This window comes from Athene noctua, chromosome 30 (assembly GCF_965140245.1).
Source record: "Athene noctua chromosome 30, bAthNoc1.hap1.1, whole genome shotgun sequence".
Taxonomy (NCBI): domain Eukaryota; kingdom Metazoa; phylum Chordata; class Aves; order Strigiformes; family Strigidae; genus Athene; species Athene noctua.
In genome coordinates this window covers 3,021,158-3,040,506 of record NC_134066.1, presented here as the reverse complement: position 1 = coordinate 3,040,506, position 19,349 = coordinate 3,021,158, and the positions used below count along the sequence as shown (strand labels likewise).

The following is a 19,349-nucleotide window of genomic DNA, read 5'->3' as shown; positions in this document are numbered from 1 at the left end:
GGGGGGGGCCTCGGCTTCTCCTCTGCTGCTTGGGCCCCCCCCAGGGCTGGTGGGACCCTGATGCTGACCCCCCCCCACCATGGCAGTGGGGTGGGGGCTCAGCGGGGGGGGGTCCCAGCACCCCCCGGCCGCTGGGGGGGCCGTCTGCGGGTCTCCCTCTTTGGTTCCTTCCCTGGGGGGGCCAGCGCCCCCCGACCAAAGGGGCCATGCCCGGGGGGGGGGGAAGGGGGGGGGGGGGGGCCGGGCAATAGCAGCAACGGGAGAGGTGGGTGATGGCTGGAAACCGGGGGGGTGGCGTCACCCCGGGCGGGGGGGCGAGGGGCCGCAGCCCCCTGCCCCCCCCCGGGCCGGGGCGCGCACCGAGCTGTGGGGGGGTGAGGTAGATGTGTGGCGGGGGGGCCCCGCTGCCCCGCGGGGGGGGCTGGGGACTCCGCCGCGCTGGGGGCGGGCTGGAAGAACCGGGAGGCCCTGGGCAGAGCTGGGGGGGGGGGGGGGGCACAGCCGGCCCCAGAGCTGGAAGCAAGTGGGGGGGCTGCCCCCCCCCCCCCGGACCATGGGGAGGGACGGACGGACGGACCCACGGCCTGGGGGGGGGGGGTCGCGAAGCTGGGGGGGGGCGGCGGGGCAGCTCAGGCCCCCCCCGCGACTCCCTCAATCTTTGGTTGCAAGAGCCACCCCCGAGGGCCCCCCTGATTGTCGCTGCGGGGGGGGCGGGGGGGCCGGGGCACCCCCGGGCGCGGGGACTCTAAAGTGCCTGGGTGACCCTGGGGGCGCCCATCGCCCCTGGAAGCGGGGGGGGGTTATTGCACTTGTCCTGCCCCCCCGGGCCGGGGCAGGGGTGGGGGCAGCATGCAGAGCCCCGGCCGCGCCCATGGGGGCAGGAATGGCTGCGGGGGGGGAAAAAGGGGGGGGGGGGGGGGCAGCACCCCCGGCCCTGCAGGGGGGCTGGTGCCCGGAGACTGGACCCCACGGGGGCAGGGGGGGGTCACCATCACCCCCCCCCCCGCCCCGGTCCCCGAGCCGGGGACACCGGCCGGACCGGGCAGCAGAAGGCACGGGGGGGCACCGCGGCTGGGGGGGGCTGGCGGGGCCGCGGGCCCTGGAAGCACGAGGCGGGGGGGCGGCCGGGGAACCCCTGGCCCCCCCGGGGTGGCGTTTGTCTTCTTTTCCTTTTTTTTTTTTCTTACTTTTTTTTTTTTTTTTCCTTTTTTTGGTTGTTTTTTTTCTTTTTTCTCAGTTTTTTATAAAATGCAGGAGGAAAAAAAAAAGCCCTCCGGGGGGGGTGGGGTGGGAGGGGGGGGGGTCTGCCCGGCCGGGGTTCAGCGGGCCCCCCCCCCCGCCCAGGGCCCCCCCGGCCAGGACACGGCTCCTTCCCAAGGCGGCGGCGGCAGCAGCGGCGGGGGGGCGGGAGGGGGGGCAGCACCGGACGGGGGTCCCGGCCCAGCCCCTCCCGGCAGCTGGCAGGTTTGGGGGGGGGGGGGGGGGGTCCCTCGGGCTGGGCCCCCCCCGCCGCTACTTGGCGTAGGGGTAGGGGAAGGCGCCGGGCTCGGACGGCGACTCGATGGGGCCGTGGCTGGGGGCGGCGCTGCCGTCCTGCGGGGAGGCGTTAGCGGAGCCTGAGCCCCCCCCCAAAAAACCCACCCCAGCGCCCCCCCCGCCCCCCCCAGCACTGACCTCCAGCGGGAGCGCGGGCGGCACCGGCGGGTACGGCGGGAGGAAGGCTCCGGGCACCGCGGCGGCAGCGGGGACGTACTGGGGGGGCGGCGTCGGCGTCAGGGGGTGCCGGGGGGGTTGAGGGGGGTTGAGGGGGGTTGAGGGGGGGTTGAGGGGGGGTCGGGGGGGTCTTACCGTGCCGGCGCTGCCCAGCGAGAGGTGCCCGAGCTGCTGGGCCAGGGGGGCCACCACGGAGGGCTGGAGGGGGACGGCGTGGTCCACAGCGGGGGCCAGAACCGCGCCCTGCAGGGCCCGTCAGCGGGGGCGGGGGGACGCGGGGGGGACGGGGGGGGGACGCGGGGGGGGGACACGCAGCCCCGGGGTGCGGGGAGCTGGGACGGGGCCCAGGGAGAGCTGGGGTGGGGCCGGGGGCGGGGCCTGCGGCTGAAGTGGGTGGAGCATGCTGGGAATGGGTGTGGTCATGGCTGTGGTGGGCGGGGCTGAAGTCACAGTGGGTGTGGCCTGCCAAACTGGGTGGGGCTATAGCCATTGTGGGTAGGGCTATAGCCATTGTGGGTGGGGCACGGCTGGGGTGGGCGGGGCGGTGGGTGGAGCATCGGTGGGTGGGCGGGGCAGCAGATGGGATGGCTGGGGTGGGCGGGGCAGTGGTGGGGGTGGGGCAGGGGGACTAGCTGGGTGGGCGGGGCAGTGGGTAGGGCAGTGGGTGGGGCATTGGTGGGTAGGTGGGGCATGGATGGGTGGGCGGGGCGTTGGGGTGGGCGGGGCGTTGGGGTGGGCGGGGCCCCGCACTCACCGTGGGCTGCACGAGGTAGGACTGGTGCATCCAGGCGGGTCCGTGGACCTGCGGCAGCGGCCGGTGGGGGGCGGTGGGGGGGTGGGGGCTCCTCGAGCACCCCAGCCCCCCCCGAGCCCTCCCCCCCTCCCGGGACCCCCGGCCCCTCCCCGCCCCCCGTACCTGGTAGGAGGAGACGGGGGAGGGCAGGTACGGGGCCAGGGCGGGGGGGGCGATCATGCGGCTGGGGGCCAGGCCGTAGGGCGCCGGGTAGAACCTGGGGGGGCGGGGGGGGGTCAGGGGCGGGGGGACGCAGCCGGCAGCGCCCCCCCCACACCCCCATCCCCCCCGGGGACTGGGGGGGTCGGGAGCACCCACCCGTTCTGCAGCGCCGTCGCGGGGTCATAGGCCAAGGTCACGGTGCCCTGCGGGGGCGAAAGGGTCAGCGCTGCCCCCCCCGCCGCGGGTCCGCCCCCCCAGCGCCCCCCCCTCACCGTGTCGCCGTCCCGGGCCCAGGCTCTCCCGTTGGGCACGAACTTGCCCTGGCTCTGCCGCTTCTTCTGCCCCCCGTCCGCGAACTTGCAGAGCAGCGGGTCCGGGGGGGCTGCGGGGAGGGGCCGTCAGCGCCATTACCCGGCCCACAGCCCCCCCCGCTGCCCTGAGCCCCCCCCCCGGGACCCCCCCAACCCACCTGGCACCCCCGGGGGCGTCTTGATGTACTTCCCGTTGAAGTGGGTGATGACGGCCTCGCACTTCTCCGTCGACTCCATCCTGGGGGGAGCGGGGCTGGGGCGGGGGCCGTGCGCGGGGCCCTCCCGCCTGCCCCCCGCCCTGTGTGCCCCCCCCAGCCCCACAGAGGCCCCCCCCAGCCCCATGCAGCCCCCTCGCAGCCCCCCAGCTCTGTGCACCCCCATCCTCCCGGACACCCCCCAGACCCGCACGTTACCCCGTGCCACCCCCCGGCCCCGCGCCCCCCCTGGCCCGCAGCAGGGCCCCCCCGGCCCCCCCGTACCGTGCAAAGCCCACGCCGCGGCTGGCCCCGTGGGGGTCCCGCAGGATGCGGGTCGAGACCACCTGCCCGAAGGGCTTCAGCAGCGCCTCCAGCTCCTGCTCGTCCACCCCCAGCGGCAGGTTGGAGATGTAGAGGTTGGTGGGATCCTGCTCCTGTTGCTGTGGGGGGGGAGGGTCAGGGGGCCGCCCGGGCCCAGGGGGGGTCCGGGGGGGGCGGATCGGGGGGTCAGGGGGGGCCCCGAGGGGCCGGGCCGTACCTTGGCCATCTGCGCCTGCACCCCGCTGGCCTTGAGCGCCGTCACGGCCTTCTGCGCCGCCGTGGGGCTGTCGAAGTCCACGAAGCCATAGCCTGGGGGGGGCGGGGGGGGGGCAGCAGTGAGAGGGGGCCCCCCCCACAGCACCCCCCCCCCCTTCACGCCTCCAACCTTTGCACTTGTTGGTCGTCTTGTCCAGGATGGCTTTGGTGGAGACGATCTTCCCGTAGCTGGGGAGAAAGGGGGGGGGTCAGCGCCCAGCGGGGCCCCCGGCCCCTCCCGCGGGGGGGCCCTGGGCTGGTGGCGGCAGCAGAAACCCCCCCCGCGCCCCCCCCACACCCCGGGGGGGGAGTCCCGGCCCCACTCACGGCTGGCAGAGCTTCACCAGGTCCTGGTCCGTGGTGCCGGGGTGCAGCCCCCGGATGTAGAGGTTGGTCTTGCTGAGCTGGTCCGTGCCCCCCCCCGCGGGGCTGGGGCTGGGGGGGCCCAGCGGCTGCGCCGGCGGCACATAGGGCTGCTGGGGGGCAGGGGTCAGCTGCGCCCCCCCACCGCCCTGACCCCCGGGGCACACGCGTGCGGATGCAGCGAGGCCCAGGGGTGGATCCTGCCCGGCCTGGGGCCCCCCCGGCAACCGCGGGACCCCCCCAAATCCGACCGGGCCCCCCCCCGCGGCATCGGGGAAACCTCCAGACCTGAGTCAACGTGAAAAAATGAACCACCCGCGGCCCCTCCCCCCCCCGGCCGCCCCCCCCGGGGCCCCCTCCAGCACCCACCCCCCGGAGGGGTGGCGATGGGGGTGACCCCCCCTCCCGGCTCACCGGGACCAGGCCTGGGGGTCACCCCCCTGCGCGGGGCCCCTGGCCGGGACCCACGGACCCCCCCGGGGACCCCCCCGGCACACGCGTGCGGGTGCATGTGGCGGGGCCGATGCGTGTGCACGGGGGGGGGGGGGGGGGGCAGCGGGGGGGCCCGTTCCGTGTGCGGGGCAGGTGTGTGCGCGTTGCACACGCGTGTGCGAGCGTGGACAGGTGTGGGGGGGCCACGTAGCCCCAACACCCCCCCCCGCGCGGGGTCTGTGCTGGGGCCAATGTGTGGGGCGAGCGCAACCCCCAGGGAGGGAAACTGAGGCACGGGGGGGGGCAGGACCCCCCCGGGAGGCCGCGGCTCGCGCGGGTGCCCCCCCCGAACCCAGTCCCGGCGGGGGCTGCTCCCGGGTGTCCCCTGACCCCCCCCCCCCGCCTGTCGAGGACCCGGGTGTCCCCCCCCGCCACCGCTCCGAGCTCTTCCCGGTCCCCGATCCCGCGCACCCCCCCCTCCCTCCCCAGCCTTTCCCCCCACATTTTCGGGGGGAGCAACACGGCCCCGCCATGCCCGTGCCCCCCCCCGCCGCGGCCAACCCCTGCGGAGGGACCCGGGGGCTCCGCGGCGGGTCCCCCCCCGCCCCGTGGCGCCGCTGCCCCCGCGGCCGGGGTTGTGCCGGGGGGGGGTGCCCCCCGGGCCGGGGTTCCCGCTGCCCGCGGCCCCGCCACGGCCCAGGGCCGGGCCTGGCGGCGGGCGGGCGGCCCCGGGGCGCGGCGGGGGGCGCGGGGGGGGTCCCTCTACCTTCTTGCCGCTCTTGTTGTAGGCGAAGGCGGGGAGGCCGGAGCGCGGCGGCACCGAGAGCAGCATTTTGCGGAGCGCGAGGGCCGGGGCGGGCCGGGAGCCAGGCGGGCCCGGCCTGACGTCACGGCCGGAGCCAGCCTGGAATCCGCGGGCACCGCGGGCCGGGTCCTAACGCCGGGGCCGGCCCCGCGCCCCCCCCGCCCGGGGCTGCCCCCACCCCGGGACACACACGCGCGGCACCGCGGCCCGGCCCGGGGACACCCCCCCCGGCCCCGATGCTGCCCCTCGACCCGCCGGAGCCCCCGGGCGCTGATCGTAGCCCAGGCGCCGCCGGTGCCCCGGCCGTGGGGTGCGGCGGGAGGACACGCACACACCGGGGAACCCCCCGGGGGCCGCGCCCCGCCGCCGCCGCGCTCGGCACAGGGCGCCCGGGGCACCGGGGATGGGGGGGGGGGGGGGGGCTGCAGGCTGGGGACCCAGCGACCGCCCCGGGGGTGTCACTGCCCGCCCGGGGACGGGCTGCCCCGGCGCCGGGGTCCCGCAGCAGCCGCCGGGGCCTCAGCACGGCGGGGCCGGGGCGGGTCGGTGCGGCCAGGCCCGTGCGCGCGGCCCCTTTAAGCGCGGCTCGTTGGAAGCCGCGAGGCCCCGCCCCCCGCCGCCATTACCCCTCGGCGGGGCGGTGGCCCCGCCCCGCGCCGCCCGCACCATGGGCGCGGCCATTTTGGAGCTGCCGGTCACGTGCCCCACCCACGCCCGCCGCCTGCCCGTCAAGGCGGGGCCGCCATCTTGGCACCGCCCTCCCCCGACGCGTGACTCCGGCTAGCTCCGCCCCGCAGCTGAGGCCGGGCAGGGGGCCGCCATCTTGGCCACACAGACACACACACACACACACACACACACACACACACACACACACACACAGACACACGCACACACAGAGACACAGACACACACACAGACACACACACACACAGATACACACAGAGACACACACACACAGATACACACAGGCACACACACAGACACACACACACACACACAGACACACACACAGACACACACACAGACACACACACACACACAGAGACACAGACACACACACACACACACACACAGAGACACACACACACAGATACACACAGGCACACACACAGACACACACACACACACACACACAGACACACACACACAGACACAGACACAGACACACACACACACACACACACACAGTGTTAAGGGGGGCAGGACGAGGTGTCGGGGGGGGGCAGGTAAAGGAGGGACCTGGGGTCTTCTGAGGGGTCCGTGGGGCAGGAGGGGGCGTCTGGGGGATCCGGGGGGATCCGTGGGGCGGGGGGGTCACTGTGGGGCAGGGTCAGGCCTGGGGGTCCCTGGAGGGTCCGGTGGGGGCCGCAGCGTCCCCGTCCCTGTCAGGGGCAGGACAGGGGGTGCCCCCGGCCGGTTGAGGGGCAGAACCCCCCCGGGGTCCCGGCGCAGCTGCCCCCGGCCTGACGTGAGCTCAGCTGGGGGCTGGGGGAGCCCCCCCGCCCGCCTGCCCCCCCCGGCCGGGGCGCGGGGAGCGCGTGTCCCCGCTCCGCGTGTCCCCGGGCGCCAACGGGCCCTTTGTGGCGGCCCCGGGCGCGGATTGTTCTGGCTCTTTGCAGGGCGTCAGCAGGGCCGGGCCCGCGTGTCCCGTGCTGAGCCAGGCCCGGGCCCCCCCGTGCTGAGCCAGGCCCGGGCCCCCCCGTGCTGAGCCAGGCCCGGGCCCCCCCCCCGCTGACTCACCCCACGTGCGGGGCCACTGCTGAGCTGGCAGCTCCCTGCGGGCAGGGGCGCCCCCGCCCCAGCCCCCTCCTGCCGCCCCCCCGGGGACCCCCGCGGCGGGGGCAGCCCCGGGCCCCGGTGTGTGAGACTATGGGGGTGCCCGCCCCGAGCCCCCCCGCGGGTGGGCACCTTCCCCCCCTCCGCTCCCCCCAGCCTTTCATCCCTCCCGGCCTTTCATCTCTCCTGGAGCGCTGGTCGTCGTGGCAACGCCCCGAAGGGTCCCAGCCCGTTGCCATGGCACCCGGAGATGCTCTGAGCCCCCCCCCCAGGACCCCTGCAGCCCCCCAGGGCTCTGCCCCGTCCTCAGCCCCCCCCCTGCACCCCGGGGGGGTCTTGTGCCGAGCACGGGGCCTTCCCTCCCCGCACGCGGGGGGTTGGCGGTGCCGGGGGGGTTGGCAGGGCCGGGGGGTGGCGGTGCCGGGGGGGTGGGAGGTGCCCCCGCCCTGGGCATCCCCCGCGCTCCGCTCGGCCCCGCAGATGCGCCATGGCCATCGCGGAGGTAAGGCCCTGCGAGCGGCGCTGCCCCGGCCCCCCCACCCCAGAGCCGTGACACCGGGGGCCCTCCCTGCCAGGGGGGGCAGGTGAGCAGCCCCCTAACTCGCGGGGAACCCCCGGTCAGCCCCCGGCACAGGGGTCCCCCGTGTGCCCCTTCACCATAACCGCCTGTCGCCATGGCACCTTTCTCTGTTGCCATGGTGCCCTCATCGCTGTAGTGCTCCGGTTGCCATGGTGACCCTGTTGCTAAGGCACCCCGTTGCCAAGACACCCCCATCACCGGTTGCTGAGGCATCCCGTTGCCATAGCAACACATCACCGTGACACCCAGTTGATGAGGGGTCCCGTCACCATGGCACCCCGTCACCCCTTCGCGATGGTACCCGGCCACTGAGGCACCTCTTGCCCCACTGCGGTCCCCCAACACCCCATCACCACCGCGTCACTCTGTCGCCATGTGTCCCCGTCGCCATGGCACCCGGGTGACGCCCCCCCGTGCCCCCCCAGGAGCTGCGGAGCGGGTGCTTCTGGCGGGGGGTGCTGGCGGAGGCAGCGGCGACGCTCATCTTCGTGGGGGTGGTGCTGGGCGCCTCGGCGGCCCCCGGTCCCCTGGCGCCGGCGCTGGCCGGGGGCCTGGTGGCCGCGGCGCTGAGCTGCACCCTCGGGGCGCCCCAGGCCAACCCCGCGCTCACCATCGCCCTGCTCTGCACCCGCAAACTGGGCGCCCTGCGCGGGGCCGCCGGGCTCCTGGCCCAGGGTGCCGGGGCCGTGGTGGCCGCCGCCGCCGCCCGCCTGGCGCTGCGGGACGACGCCGGCCTCGTCACCAGGGTGAGTGTCGCCGCGGCGGTGGCCGTGGCCGTGGCCGCGCCGGCGCGGGCGCTGAGGCCGGGCTGTGGCGGCAGGTGACGGCGTCGGGGACGCCGGGGCAGGCCCTGGCCTGGGAGACCTTCGCCACCTTCCAGCTGGCGCTGGCCGCCTTCGCCGCCGCCGACCGGGCGGCCCCCCAGGGTGGGCTGGTGCTGGGCAGCGCCGTGGCCGCCGGTGCCCTGGCTGCGGTACGGACACCCCCACCCCCCCCTTGCGCCCCCCTCCCGGGGCTGCCGCCCCCCGCCCCGGCCGGCCCTCACCCCCCCCGCCCGCAGGGGCCGTTCTCGGGGGGCAGCATGAACCCCGCGCGCTCGCTGGGGCCGGCCGTCGTCACCGGCATCTGGGATGACCACTGGGTGAGTCGGTGGCCCCCCCCGTGTCCCCCCCAGGGACCCCCAGCGTGGGGATGCGTGTCCCCAGCCGCAGCGTGGGACCCCCACGGCCCCCTCCCCACCCCAGAGGGGGTTCCCTGGCTCTTCGTCTCCGTCGGATGGTTCCCCACCCCCCCAAGACAGGTCACCCCCGGCTGCAGCCCCAGTCTGGGTCCTCCCAGTCCCCCCATCATGGCACGGGGCCCCCCCAGTCCCCGTCCTTGGGCCGGCCCCTCCCGGTCCCCCCATCCCAAACGCGCGGTCCCCCCCCAGCTCCTCGTGCCCGGAGCAGGTTCCTCCAGCCCCGTCTCCATCACCAGTTTGGGGTCCCCGGCCAGCAGCACCCCGCGGTGTCCCCGTCCCCGGGACACCCCGGCCCTGTGTCCCCCCCAGGTGTACTGGCTGGGCCCGGTGCTGGGCGCGGTGCTGGCCGGGATCTCCTACGAGTTCATCTTCGCCCCCGGCGCCTCCCGGGAGAAGCTGGGCGCCTGCCTGGCCTGCCGGGACGCGGCGCTGGTGGAGGCCGCCAGCCCGTCCCCCTCCTCGCCCTCCGCCCGCGCCCCCCCGGCCCCCCCGGCTGAGCGGGGCCAGGGCACGGCCTGAGCCCCCCCAGCCCCCCGCTGCGACCCAGCCCGGGGGAGGCGCCCCCCCCTCCCCAGCCCAGCCCCCTCCATGGGGCACCCAGAGCGCGGTTGCCCCCCCGGCAGAATGGGGGGGGCTGGGGGGGCCGTGCACAGATGGCTCCATCCCCCCGGCCCCCCCGCCCTCTCCCCCCTGGGGGGGATTAAAGTTGGTTTTGGGTCAGAGGTGGGTGCAGAGCATCGCTGTGGGGGCCGGGGGGACCCCCCCTGTCCTGCGCCCTCGGGGCGTGGGGGTACCCCCACACCGGGGGGCCTCCCTTGCCCGCTCCCTGGCTCCCCCGGGCGGGTGCCCCCTCCCTGCGGCCCCGTGGCGGGGGCGGGGGCCGGGACCCCCCGTCGGGCCGTCCCGTGCCGGGGCGCTGAGCGCAGCAAAGCCCTTTGTGCGGCCTCTGCAGCCCCGGCAGATTCCGGCGGGCGCCAATGGCCGGGCCCGGCCCTAATCCCCCCCCGGCCGGGAATTAGCGCCCGCTAAGCCGGGCTGAATAACCCTCCCCAGACAACAGGCCCGGGGCGGGGGGAGCCCCCGCGGCCCCCAGGGGGGCCCCCCCCTCCGTGTGGGGCTGGGGGAGCCGCCTCCCGGCAGGGTCGCCCCAACGTGTCCCCAAAACCTGGAGGGGGGGGGGAGGTCTCAGCGCCGCCCCGGGCCCCTGAGCGCGGGGGTCCCCAAACCCCCCGAAGGGCACCCGTGGGTCAGAGCCCCCCCGCAAGGCACGTCAGCCCCAGGGATGGGGGGGGGCACAGCGCTAGGGGGGGTCCCCGCTATCCCAGGGGCGCAGGGCTGCCCCGGGGGGGCCCGGGGGTGTCCCCTGCCACCCGTCCCCCGTCCCCCGCCCCGGGCAGCGAAGTGGTTAACGGGGGGTGGTGGCAGCGGGGTCCCACCCCCGGGGCCGGCCCGGGGGGGCCTTATAAAGGTGGGTGCGGCGGCCCCCGGGGAGGGGAGCGGGGCCACGGAGGGCAGCGGGGGCCAGGCCATGCGGGAGCTGCGCTCGTCCTCCTTCTGGAGGGCTGTCCTGGCCGAGTTCCTGGGCAGCCTCCTCTATGCCCTGCTGGGGCTGGGGGCCTCCCTGCGCTGGTCCCCGGGCCCCCCCAGCGTCCTGGGGGCCGCCCTGGCCTTCGGGCTTGCCCAGGCCACCCTGGTGCAGGCGCTGGGCCACGTCAGCGGGGGCCACATCAACCCGGCCATCACCCTGGCCTTCCTGCTGGCCTCGCAGCTCTCCCTGCCCCGCGCCCTGGGCTACCTCCTGGCCCAGGTGCTGGGCGCGCTGGCCGGGGCCGGGGTCCTCTACGGGGTGACGCCGGCCCCCGTCCGCGGCACCCTGGGCCTCAGCGCGGTGAGTGGGGCTGGGGGTCCCCGCGGCGCTGCGGGGTGGGGGTGCGGCAAGGCGGGGGGCTGCGGGAGGGGTGTTGGGGTTCGGGGGTACCGTGGGGCTGTCACGGGCGATCTCGGGGTTCAGGGGGTCTGGGGGAGCCAACGGGGCAACTGGGGGCTGCGGGGGGGCGCGGGGCAGGGACGGGGGCGCCCGGGGGGTGTTTGGGGGTGAGCAGGGGTTGGGTGCCCTGGGGCCGGGGGTGCCGGGGAATGGGGCACCCGCTCCGTGGGGCGCTGAGGCCTCTCCCCGCGCAGCTGCACCCCGGCGTGGGCCCGGGCCAGGGCACGGTGGTGGAGCTGCTCCTGACCGCCCAGTTCGTCCTCTGCGTCTTCGCCAGCTTCGACGACCGCCACGACGGGCGCCCGGGCTCGGCCGCGCTGCCCGTCGGCTTGTCCCTCGCCCTCGGCCACATCTTCGGGGTAAGGGCGGCCGCGGGGACCCTCCCGGCGTGACCCCGGGGGCTCGGGGGGGGCTGCGGGGGGGGGCGCAGCGGGCCAGCACCCCACCGCCCTCCGTCCTCCCGCAGATCCACTACACGGGCGCCGGCATGAACCCGGCCCGCTCCTTCGCCCCCGCCGTCATCACCCGCAACTTCGCCAACCACTGGGTAAGTGGCGCGGGGGGGTCCCCTCGTCCCGCCCCGGGTCCCCCCCAGTCCCTCCCCGCTTGTCCCCCGAGGGCGGGACACGGATGGCTGCCGGAGCCGCCCCGGTGACGACAGCAGCACCCCGCGGGGTGAGGACCCCCCCGCCCCCCCCAGCCCTGCAGCCCCCCAACACCTCGGGGGGGCACGGCGGGGGGTGGGTGCCCCGCGGACCCCCGGGGGGGGAGTGGGGGTGGGTGCCGTCCCAGGGGAGGGGGGCTGGGAGCCTCTGGCCGCCCCGGGGCGGGGGGGGGGTGCGGGGGGGGGGTGCCGGGGTACCGGGGGGGCGGGGGGCGCCCCGCCCGCCCGGGGGTGCCGCTGCCCACGCCGCCCCCCCGCAGGTGTACTGGGCGGGCCCGCTGCTGGGCGCGGCGCTGGGCGCGGTGCTCTACGAGTTCGCGCTGTGCCCGCGGCCGCGCAGCCTGGCCGAGCGCTTGGCCGCGCTCAAGGGAGAGGCCCCCGCCGCCGCCACCGCCGCCGCCGAGGCGCCGCCCGAGCCGCCGGCCGAGCCGCTGGAGCTGAAGACGCAGGGCCTGTAGGCCGGGCCCGGCCCCCCCGCGCCCGCCCGCTGCTTTGCTGTGACGGGGCCGCCGCGGGGCGTGTGGTGCGTGTGTGTGCGGCGCGGCGGCGGGCGGCGGCGGGGACCCGCTGCCGGGACCCGGCCTGCCCGGGGCCGCCCGTACCGGGCCGGGGCCGCCCCGCCCCGCCGCGGCGGGAGTTCTGTGTTCGGTGAATTAAACCTGCTCTTTTATTTTGGTAACCGCTGGCGGCCGTGCCTGGGGCCGGGGAAGGGACCGGGGGCGGGAGCGGGGGGACCGGGGGAGGGACCGGGGCACCGAGACTCCGAGGCCGCGCCAGGCCCGCGTCGCCCCGGCAACCGCGCAGGGGCTGACGGGAAGCTCCTCCCGCAGCCGCCGTTTCCCGCGCCCGCGGGTGGCCCCGCCCGGGGGGGGGGCTGCGCCCCAGCCCGTGTCGCAATTAAAAGGGCAATGCCGCGCCTGCGCGCCTGCTCCCCATAGGGAGACCGCGGGGGAGTCCCCGCAGCGCCGCGGTGGGGGAACGGGGCCGCGGGGAGACCGACGGGAGCGGCGGGGGCTGCGGGGCACCGGCGTCGCCGGTCAGTGCCCGTGGCGGGCGGCGGGAGGGGCGGGGATGGGCCCACCGGCTCCTCCGGGGTGGGTGTTGCCGCTTGAAGCCCGCGGGCGGGGCGGGGCGGGGCCTCTGGCCGCGGGAACGGGGGCGGTTGGGTAGCGCCGCCCCCACGGCGGTTCCCGGGGTCTGGGCCGGGGCGGGCGGTGAGCGCGGGGCCGGGGAGCGCGCGGGGCGGACGGACCGGGATCGGCCGCCGCTCCGGGATCGGCGGGACCGGGGCAGGCGGGTGCCCCGGGAAGGGGAATCCCCGCCGGGGGCCCGGGGTCGGGGCGGGGGACGCCTGAGGCCGGACGGCGCCGCGGTACCGGCGAGGGGGGGGCCCCGCGGCTGACGGCGTCTCGCAGGAGGTCCCGGAGCCCGGCGGCGCCGCAGCGGCTGGTCCAGGATGAACTGCGAGCTGTTGGCCACCTGCAGCGCCCTGGGCTACCTGGAGGGGGACGTCTACCACCGGGAGCCCGACTGCCTGGGTAGGTGGGCGGCGGGGGGCGGCGGGGGGCGGCGGCGCCGGGGGCTCACGGCCCCGTGTCCCCCCCCAGAGAGCGTCAAGGACCTGATCCGGTACCTGCGCCACGAGGATGAGACCCGCGACGTGCGGCAGCAGCTGGGGGCAGCCCAGATCCTGCAGAACGATCTCCTGCCCCTCCTGGTCCAGCACCCCCAGGACAAGGGGCTCTTCGACGCCGTCGTCAGGTACCGGGGCGCGGGGCGGGGGGGCTGGGGGGGCTCCCCCGGAGCGGGGTCCCACGCCCCCCCGCTGCCGCCCCGCAGGCTGATGGTGAACCTGACGCAGCCGGCCCTGCTCTGCTTCGGCAAAGTCCCCCCCGACGCCGCCTCCCGGCACCACTTTCTGCAGGTCCTGTCCTACCTCCAGGCCTACAAGGAGGTGAGTCTGCCCCGGGGGGGGGCGCGGGCAGCGGGCTCTGCCCGGACCCCCCCTCACCCAGCGCGTCCTGCAGGCGTTTGCCAGCGAGAAGGTTTTTGGGGTGCTGAGCGAGAAGCTCTACGACCTGCTGCAGCTGGTGAGTCCCGTGTCCCCCCGGGGTCCGTCTGCGCCGAGCGGGACCGGGGCCCCCTGGGAGCCGCGGGGGGGCCCTGACGGCTCCGTCGCCCCAGGACTGGGAGCAGCGGCAGGAGGAGGACACGCTGCTCATCGAGAGGATCTTGCTGCTGGTGCGCAACGTCCTGCACGTCCCCGCCGACCCCGCCGAGGAGCAGGTACCGGGACGGGGCCCCTCCCCGGCGGCGCGGCGGGTCCGGGGCCGCGGTGGCTCCCCGGGGCTCTGCCCGCTGACCCCCCCCCGCCCGCCGTGGCCCCCAGGGCGTGGACGGCGACGCCAGCGTGCACGACCGGGTGCTGTGGGCGCTGCACATCAGCGGGATGGACGACCTGCTCAAGTTCCTGGCCAGCGCCCCGAGCGAGCAACAATGGGCCCTGCACGTCCTGGAGATCATCTCCCTCATGTTCCGCGACCAGGTGAGCCTTGCCGGAGGGGCCGGGGGGGCAGGGGACCCCCCCACAGCCCCCCGCAGTGCTGACGGTGTTGCCCGCAGAGCCCGGAGGAGCTGGCGGCGCTGGGGCAGGGGCAGGCGGCCGCCGAGCACGGGGAGGACACGCGGGAGCTGGAGACCCTGCGGCAGCGGGAGCTGGCGGAGAAGAGGGCCCGAGCGCTGCAGCGCCCGTCCAGGTGGGGGGGGGACAGGGACACCCCCGTGGCGGGGCCGGGACCCCCTGATGTGGCTGGCAGCGCTCAGCCCACGTCCCCCTGCCCCAGGCACTCCCGCTTCGGGGGCTCCTACGTGCTGCAGGGCCTGAAGGCGATCGGGGACCGGGACGTCGTGTTCCACAAAGGGCTGCACAACGTGAGCGCGGGGACGGGGACGGGGCGGGGGTGGCAGTGGCACGGGGGCGTAAATCCGGCTGCTCTTGTGCGTCCCCCCGCAGCTGAAGAGCTACAGCCACGACCTGGGCAAGGAGAAGCGGCGGGTGCCGCGGCGGCGCCAGGCCCCCCCCGAGGCCGAGCCCCCCCACCGCTCCGCCCGCAACGTCCGGCTCTTCCTGCGCTGCTTCTGCCAGGACTTCCTGGAGGGCTGCTACAACCGCCTGATGCTGCTGGTCAAGGTGAGGGGCTGGGGGGGGCTGTGACCCCTTCCCCGGGCTGCCGGACCCCCGCTGAGCCCCCCCAACCGCCCCCCAGGACCAGCTGGTGCGGGAGAAGGCTCAGGAGCACGACGAGACCTATTACCTGTGGGCCACCGCCTTCTTCATGGCCTTCAACCGCCGGCGGGGCTTCCGCCCCGAGCTGGTGTCGGAGACGGTGGGTGTCCGCGCCTTCCACTTCATCGAGCAGAACCTCACCACCTACTACGAGATGGCGCTGATGGACAAGAAGGAGGCGGTGACCTGGGCCCGCAGGTGGGTGCTCCGACCCCCCCGGGTGCCTGGGACACCCGTCCCGGGCGCGGGTCCCTGAGGCTGCGGGTCCCCGCCGTGTCCCCAGGATGCACCTGGCGCTGAAGGCGTACCAGGAGCTGCTGCGGACGGTGCAGGAGATGGACCGCTCCCCCGAGCAGGCGGTGCGGGACAGCAGCCAGGTCATCAAGAGTGAGTCCGTCTGTCCCTCCGCCCGCCCTTTGGTTTGGGGGGGTCCAACCGCAGCCCCTCCGGCTGAGCCCGTCCTCTCCCAGGCAACATCTTCTACCTGATGGAGTACCGGGAGCTCTTCCTCGCCCTCTTCCGCAAGTTTGACGAGACCAAGCAGCCGCGCAGCTTCTTGCGGGACCTGGTGGAGACGGCCCACCTCTTCCTCCGCATGCTCGAGCGCTTTTGCCAGGGACGCACCGGCCTCGTGGTGCAGGTGGGATGCAGCTGCCCCGCCGCGGGGGTCCCGGGGGGGTCTGGCAGCCCCTCGACCCCCGGTCCTTGTCCCCCAGAGCAAGCGCGTGCGGAGGAGGAAGAAGGCGCCGGCAGCCCTCGCCCCGCAGCCGCCCAGCGCCGGGGAGCTGGAGGAGCTGTGGGCAGGGTTGGCCCCGCAGCTCCAGGCCTGCCTGCAGGTGGGAGAAGGACCCGGCCCCGCGGGGGGGCACCGGGGCCTTGGTGGGGTGCGGGGGTGACGGTGTCCTGCCCCAGGGCGAGGTGCCCCTCCCTGAGGACGTGGTGCCCTTCGACGCCGCCTCGGAGACGCCGGTGGAGGAGCAACGGGCGGAGGCTCTGCTGCGGATCCAGGGGTGCCTGCGGGACGCCCGGGTGCCCCAGGCCCTGCGGCTGCTCCGCTCCGCCAGGTACTGGCGCCCCGTTCCCGTCCCGTGCCCCGGCAGGGGCGTGGGGACACGGTGCCAGCCCGTCGCTCTCTCCAGGGACGTGTGGCCCGAAGGGGACGTGTTTGGACCCCCGGAGGCGGGGCCGCCCGAGGAGACCCAGCTGCTGCGGGAGATCCTCCTGGCTCCACTGCCCCGTGAGTCCCCGGCCGGCGGCACCGGGCTCGGCGGGCTCTGGGCCGGGGTGCTCCGGGCCCTCAGCACTGTCCCGCCACAGGGCACGCGCCCCCCGAGGCCGAGGAGCCCAGGGAGGAAGAAGAGGAGGATGAGGAAGAGGAGGAAGAGACCGTGCGTGTGTCAGAGAAGGAGTTCAACTTCCTGGACTACCTGAAGCGGTGAGAGGGGGCCGAGGGGGGCGCGGGGGCACGGGGGGGGTGGCCCCCGCTCACGGTGTCTCTGCCGGGGCAGGTTCGCCTGTACCCCCGTGGTGCGGGCGCTGGTGCTGCTGCTGCGGGGGTACGACCGCAACAGCCCCCGCACCAACCACTGCGCCGCGCGCCTGCTGCACCGCCTGGCCCGCGACCTGCGCATGGAGGCCCTGCTCTTCCAGCTCTCCCTCTTCGCCCTCTTCCACCGCCTCCTCAGCGACCCCGCCGCCGCCGCGCACCAGGTCAGCTCCCCCCGCCCCGGCGTCCCCCCACCCCCGGGAAGGGCCCGTCCCCGCGTCCCCCAGCCCCGCTCTCCCTCCCTCCGCCCGCAGGAGCTGGTGGCGTTGGCCAAGTTCATCCTGGGCAAGTTCTTCGCGCTGGCGGCCACCAACAAAAAGGCCTTCGTGGAGCTGCTCTTCTGGAAGAACCCGGCGGCCGTCCGCGAGATGACCGAGGGCTACGGCTCCCTGCAGGAGGAAGGGGGGTGAGTAGGGCTGGGGAGGGGGCTGCCGCCCTCCCGTCACCCCCCCTCACCTCCCCTCCGCCTCCCCTCAGCGCTGGCAGGGGCCGGGTGCCCCCCTGGACCCCCCAGGAGGAGCAGGAGCTGCAGGAGCTCTACTGGAAGTACAAGGAGGTGGAAGGTACCGGGGCGCCCCGGGGTGGGGGGCAGCAGGACCGCCGGGGGGGTCTGTCCCTGCAGCCTCCCCCCGCTCCCCCAGGCGAGGATGTCGTCGCCGCCATCATGGCCGAGCTGCGGGCGCCGGGGCGGACGCGGAGGCAGGTGGTGAAGCAGCTGGTGCGGCTGGGGCTGGCCGACAGCGCCAGGGACTTCCCGCGCAAGAGGTGGGTCCCTGGGGGGGCCACACACACACACACCCCCGGGCTGGGGGGGCTGCCTCCCCCCTGGGCGGGGACCGACGGCCGCGCCGCCCCCCCAGGAAGGGCACCTGCATCGTGCTGTGGACGCAGGAGCAGGAGGAGGAGCTGACGCGGCTCTTCGAGGAATTCCAGAGCTCGGAGGGTGAGCGGGGCTGGGGATCGGGGGGGCAGCCCCCCGCAGCCCCCCCCAGCCCCCCGGCCTGACCCCCCCTCCCCACAGACGTCCTGGGGAACATCATGAAGCACCTGACGGCGCGGCGGTCGCGGGCCCGTGTGGTGGAGAAGCTGCTGGGGCTGGGGCTGGTGTCGGAGCGCAAGGAGCTCTACAGGAAGCGCCGGAGGAAGGGCCATGGGCCCGGGCCGGTACGGGGGGGCCTGGGGGGACCCGGGCTGTGCCCAGCACGTGCTGCCCCATCACGGGCACCCAAACACCGCTGGTCCCCGCAGGGTGCGGCTGCCGCCCCGGCAGTGCCGGCCCAGGACAGCTCGGCCGAGGATGACGGGGACAGCGAGGAGGAGGAGGAGGAGGAAGGCCCCATGGAGGAGCAGTGGGCGCCCGAGGAGGGGGCTGGGCCCGGCCTGGCGCATCGTCTCCATCAGGAGGGTGGGTGAGGGGCTCCGCGTCCCCCCAGTCGCGTTTGGCTCTGGGGCCGGATCCTGCCTGACCCTCCCCTGTCCCCAGGCCTGGCCGGGCCCCTGCGCTGGCTGGGGACCTGCCTGCGGAGAGCGGCCGGGGACCGCCAGGAGGACGGTGAGCGGCGGGGGGGGGCTGCGGGGGGGCCGGGGGGGGCCCGGGCCGGGCTGACGGTGCTGCCGGCCCAGGCGTGTCCTACCCGGTGCCGCTGGTGCCGCTCTCGGAGGAGAACGAGGACGCCATGGAGGATCGGCGCTTCCAGGCCCTGCTGCGGCGCCTGGGGCTGCGGCCCCCGGCCAGCGAGCAGGTGAGGGCCCCTGCCCCGGCCCCCCCCCAGCCCCGGCCCCCCCCCTCGCTCCTCCAGCCCCCCGCTCTCTGCCCAGGAATCCTTCTGGCGCATCCCGGCCACCCTCACCCCGCAGCAGCTCCGCCGCGCAGCCTCCTCCATCGCTCACCCCGACCCCCCGGCGTCCCCGCTGGAGCCACCCGGGGTCCCCCAGGACCCCGCTGCAGGTGAGGGGCTGGGCGGGGGGCGCGGGAGCTGGGCTGGGCTCCCCCCTACCCTGGCGCCGGCCCTCAGCCCCCTCTTCTCGTGCCTGTCAGCAGAGCCCCCGCCGCCGGGATCGGACTCGGAGAGGTGAGAACGGGCCCCTGTGCCCCGGCCCTGGCCCTGGGGGGGTCCTGTCCCCAACTCGGGGGGGACCCGGACCCCTGGGCTCTCCCGATGCCAACCCCTGTCCGCGCTGCAGCGAGGAGCCCGTCGCAGTCCCCAGCCCGGTGCCGCCCGCGGGCACCAAGAGGCGCCGGGAGCTCGAGGCCGAGGGGAGCCCAGGTGGGTTCAGCCCCCCAGCTCCTCCCGGGGGGCTCGGAGCTGGGCTCGACCCGCCCCGGCCCCTCGCCCATCCCTGGGGCGGAGGGGGACAGCGAGGGGGGCCGGGATGCACCCCCAGCTCCCTGCTCCCCCCACCCGCAGGTGTGGGACCGGCCCCCGCAGCCCCCCGTGTGCCCGAGGAGGAGGACGAGGAGGAGGATGAGGACCCGCAGCCCCTGGGGAGGCGGAAGCGCATCCGCCGCGTGGAGGAGGAGGAGGAGGAGGATTGAGGGGCTCCCTCTGCCCTCCCCCACCCGCGCCCTGGGCTCTTTTCTGGGTTTTCTGCAAGTTTTAAAGGTCGTTTTTAAGGCTGTTGGGAAATCAGGCGGCAGCTTCCCTGTCCCCTTCCCCGGTGTCTGACCCCGTGTCTCCATTTCCCCGTTTCACCCCAAACTCATTTTTATCCCAGCTGACCCCGGACTCACTTTCTTCTCAGCTCTTTGGATTTCCTTTTTTTCTTTAAAACACCTTTTAAATCGGGAAAGAGACTAAATAAATAAAATCAGTTCTCAGCCTCGCCTGGTCAGTGGATGCGGGGGGGCTGGGTCCCTGGGTGGTGCCCCCCCCCCGCCGTGTCCCGGGGCCAGGCCCCGCGTGTCGCAACCTCCC

The 19,349-nt window shown here is 76.0% G+C and overlaps 4 protein-coding genes across 11 annotated transcripts; 3 read left to right on the top strand and 1 right to left on the bottom strand.

Annotated features, from left to right (window-relative positions):
- Window positions 1-528: 528 nt before the first annotated feature.
- On the bottom strand, window positions 529-5,550 carry RBMS2 (RNA binding motif single stranded interacting protein 2). 5 transcript variants are annotated; one of them, XM_074929669.1, is made up of 13 exons: window positions 5,314-5,542; window positions 4,080-4,228; window positions 3,883-3,941; window positions 3,715-3,806; window positions 3,459-3,616; window positions 3,138-3,217; window positions 2,941-3,050; window positions 2,825-2,871; window positions 2,630-2,723; window positions 2,468-2,515; window positions 1,849-1,956; window positions 1,675-1,752; window positions 533-1,593 (listed from the first exon to the last, which is right to left on the bottom strand). In XM_074929669.1, the coding sequence occupies exons 1-13, from the start codon at window positions 5,377-5,379 to the stop codon at window positions 1,513-1,515; spliced, it is 1,170 nt and encodes a 389-aa protein (XP_074785770.1). In that variant the 5' UTR covers window positions 5,380-5,542; the 3' UTR covers window positions 533-1,512. The 5 variants fall into 5 exon arrangements, with proteins under 5 accessions (XP_074785769.1, XP_074785768.1, XP_074785767.1 ...); XM_074929668.1 differs by having other exon boundaries at window positions 529-1,593; window positions 1,849-1,911; window positions 2,825-3,050; window positions 5,314-5,550; XM_074929667.1 differs by having other exon boundaries at window positions 530-1,593; window positions 2,825-3,050; window positions 5,314-5,548.
- A 2,030-nt stretch (window positions 5,551-7,580) lies between these two features.
- Window positions 7,581-9,627, top strand: LOC141971877 (aquaporin-4-like). 3 transcript variants are annotated; one of them, XM_074929520.1, is made up of 5 exons: window positions 7,619-7,633; window positions 8,137-8,457; window positions 8,532-8,684; window positions 8,772-8,852; window positions 9,261-9,627. In XM_074929520.1, exons 1-5 carry the CDS (start codon window positions 7,619-7,621, stop codon window positions 9,468-9,470), a joined length of 780 nt encoding a protein of 259 aa, XP_074785621.1. In that variant the 3' UTR covers window positions 9,471-9,627. The 3 variants fall into 3 exon arrangements, with proteins under 3 accessions (XP_074785620.1, XP_074785619.1, XP_074785621.1); XM_074929519.1 differs by having other exon boundaries at window positions 7,581-8,684; XM_074929518.1 differs by having other exon boundaries at window positions 7,581-8,684; window positions 8,772-9,627.
- Window positions 9,628-10,265: 638 nt separating this feature from the next.
- On the top strand, window positions 10,266-12,136 carry MIP (major intrinsic protein of lens fiber). Its single transcript, XM_074929522.1, has 4 exons — window positions 10,266-10,839; window positions 11,133-11,297; window positions 11,405-11,485; window positions 11,863-12,136. The coding sequence occupies exons 1-4, from the start codon at window positions 10,480-10,482 to the stop codon at window positions 12,058-12,060; spliced, it is 804 nt and encodes a 267-aa protein (XP_074785623.1). The 5' UTR covers window positions 10,266-10,479; the 3' UTR covers window positions 12,061-12,136.
- Window positions 12,137-12,597: 461 nt separating this feature from the next.
- On the top strand, window positions 12,598-19,252 carry TIMELESS (timeless circadian regulator). Of its 2 annotated transcripts, XM_074929516.1 has the most exons (30): window positions 12,598-12,638; window positions 13,018-13,140; window positions 13,210-13,363; window positions 13,442-13,556; window positions 13,630-13,692; window positions 13,787-13,888; window positions 13,992-14,147; window positions 14,225-14,358; window positions 14,446-14,533; window positions 14,616-14,792; window positions 14,869-15,086; window positions 15,172-15,275; window positions 15,359-15,528; window positions 15,605-15,724; window positions 15,801-15,952; window positions 16,028-16,125; window positions 16,206-16,323; window positions 16,397-16,598; window positions 16,689-16,840; window positions 16,912-16,997; window positions 17,076-17,199; window positions 17,295-17,377; window positions 17,456-17,598; window positions 17,683-17,839; window positions 17,918-17,986; window positions 18,058-18,176; window positions 18,253-18,382; window positions 18,473-18,506; window positions 18,619-18,701; window positions 18,843-19,252. In XM_074929516.1, exons 2-30 carry the CDS (start codon window positions 13,059-13,061, stop codon window positions 18,968-18,970), a joined length of 3,561 nt encoding a protein of 1,186 aa, XP_074785617.1. In that variant the 5' UTR covers window positions 12,598-12,638; window positions 13,018-13,058; the 3' UTR covers window positions 18,971-19,252. The 2 variants fall into 2 exon arrangements, with proteins under 2 accessions (XP_074785617.1, XP_074785618.1); XM_074929517.1 differs by lacking the exon at window positions 12,598-12,638 and having other exon boundaries at window positions 12,681-13,140; window positions 18,476-18,506.
- The last annotated feature ends 97 nt before the right edge of the window (window positions 19,253-19,349 follow it).

Bases quoted from the DNA above. Each gene is read 5' to 3' on its own strand.
- RBMS2 (XM_074929665.1), bottom strand. From the start codon at position 5,379: ATGCTGCTCTCGGTGCCGCCGCGCTCCGGCCTCCCCGCCTTCGCCTAC. The intron at 3,617-3,714 runs GTACGGCCCGGC...CCCCCCCCACAG, and splicing joins TGCAGGCGCAGATGGCCAAG to CAACAGGAGCAGGATCCCAC. The intron at 2,872-2,940 runs GTGAGGGGGGGG...TCGCCCCCGCAG, and splicing joins GGGCCCGGGACGGCGACACG to GGCACCGTGACCTTGGCCTA.
- LOC141971877 (XM_074929518.1), top strand. From the start codon at position 8,085: ATGTGTCCCCGTCGCCATGGCACCCGGGTGACGCCCCCCCGTGCCCCC. The intron at 8,685-8,771 runs GTACGGACACCC...CCCCGCCCGCAG, and splicing joins CCGCCGGTGCCCTGGCTGCG to GGGCCGTTCTCGGGGGGCAG.
- MIP (XM_074929522.1), top strand. From the start codon at position 10,480: ATGCGGGAGCTGCGCTCGTCCTCCTTCTGGAGGGCTGTCCTGGCCGAG. The intron at 10,840-11,132 runs GTGAGTGGGGCT...CTCCCCGCGCAG, and splicing joins GCACCCTGGGCCTCAGCGCG to CTGCACCCCGGCGTGGGCCC. The intron at 11,298-11,404 runs GTAAGGGCGGCC...GTCCTCCCGCAG, and splicing joins CCCTCGGCCACATCTTCGGG to ATCCACTACACGGGCGCCGG.
- TIMELESS (XM_074929516.1), top strand. From the start codon at position 13,059: ATGAACTGCGAGCTGTTGGCCACCTGCAGCGCCCTGGGCTACCTGGAG. The intron at 13,364-13,441 runs GTACCGGGGCGC...GCCGCCCCGCAG, and splicing joins CTCTTCGACGCCGTCGTCAG to GCTGATGGTGAACCTGACGC. The intron at 17,840-17,917 runs GTGGGTGAGGGG...CCCTGTCCCCAG, and splicing joins GCATCGTCTCCATCAGGAGG to GCCTGGCCGGGCCCCTGCGC.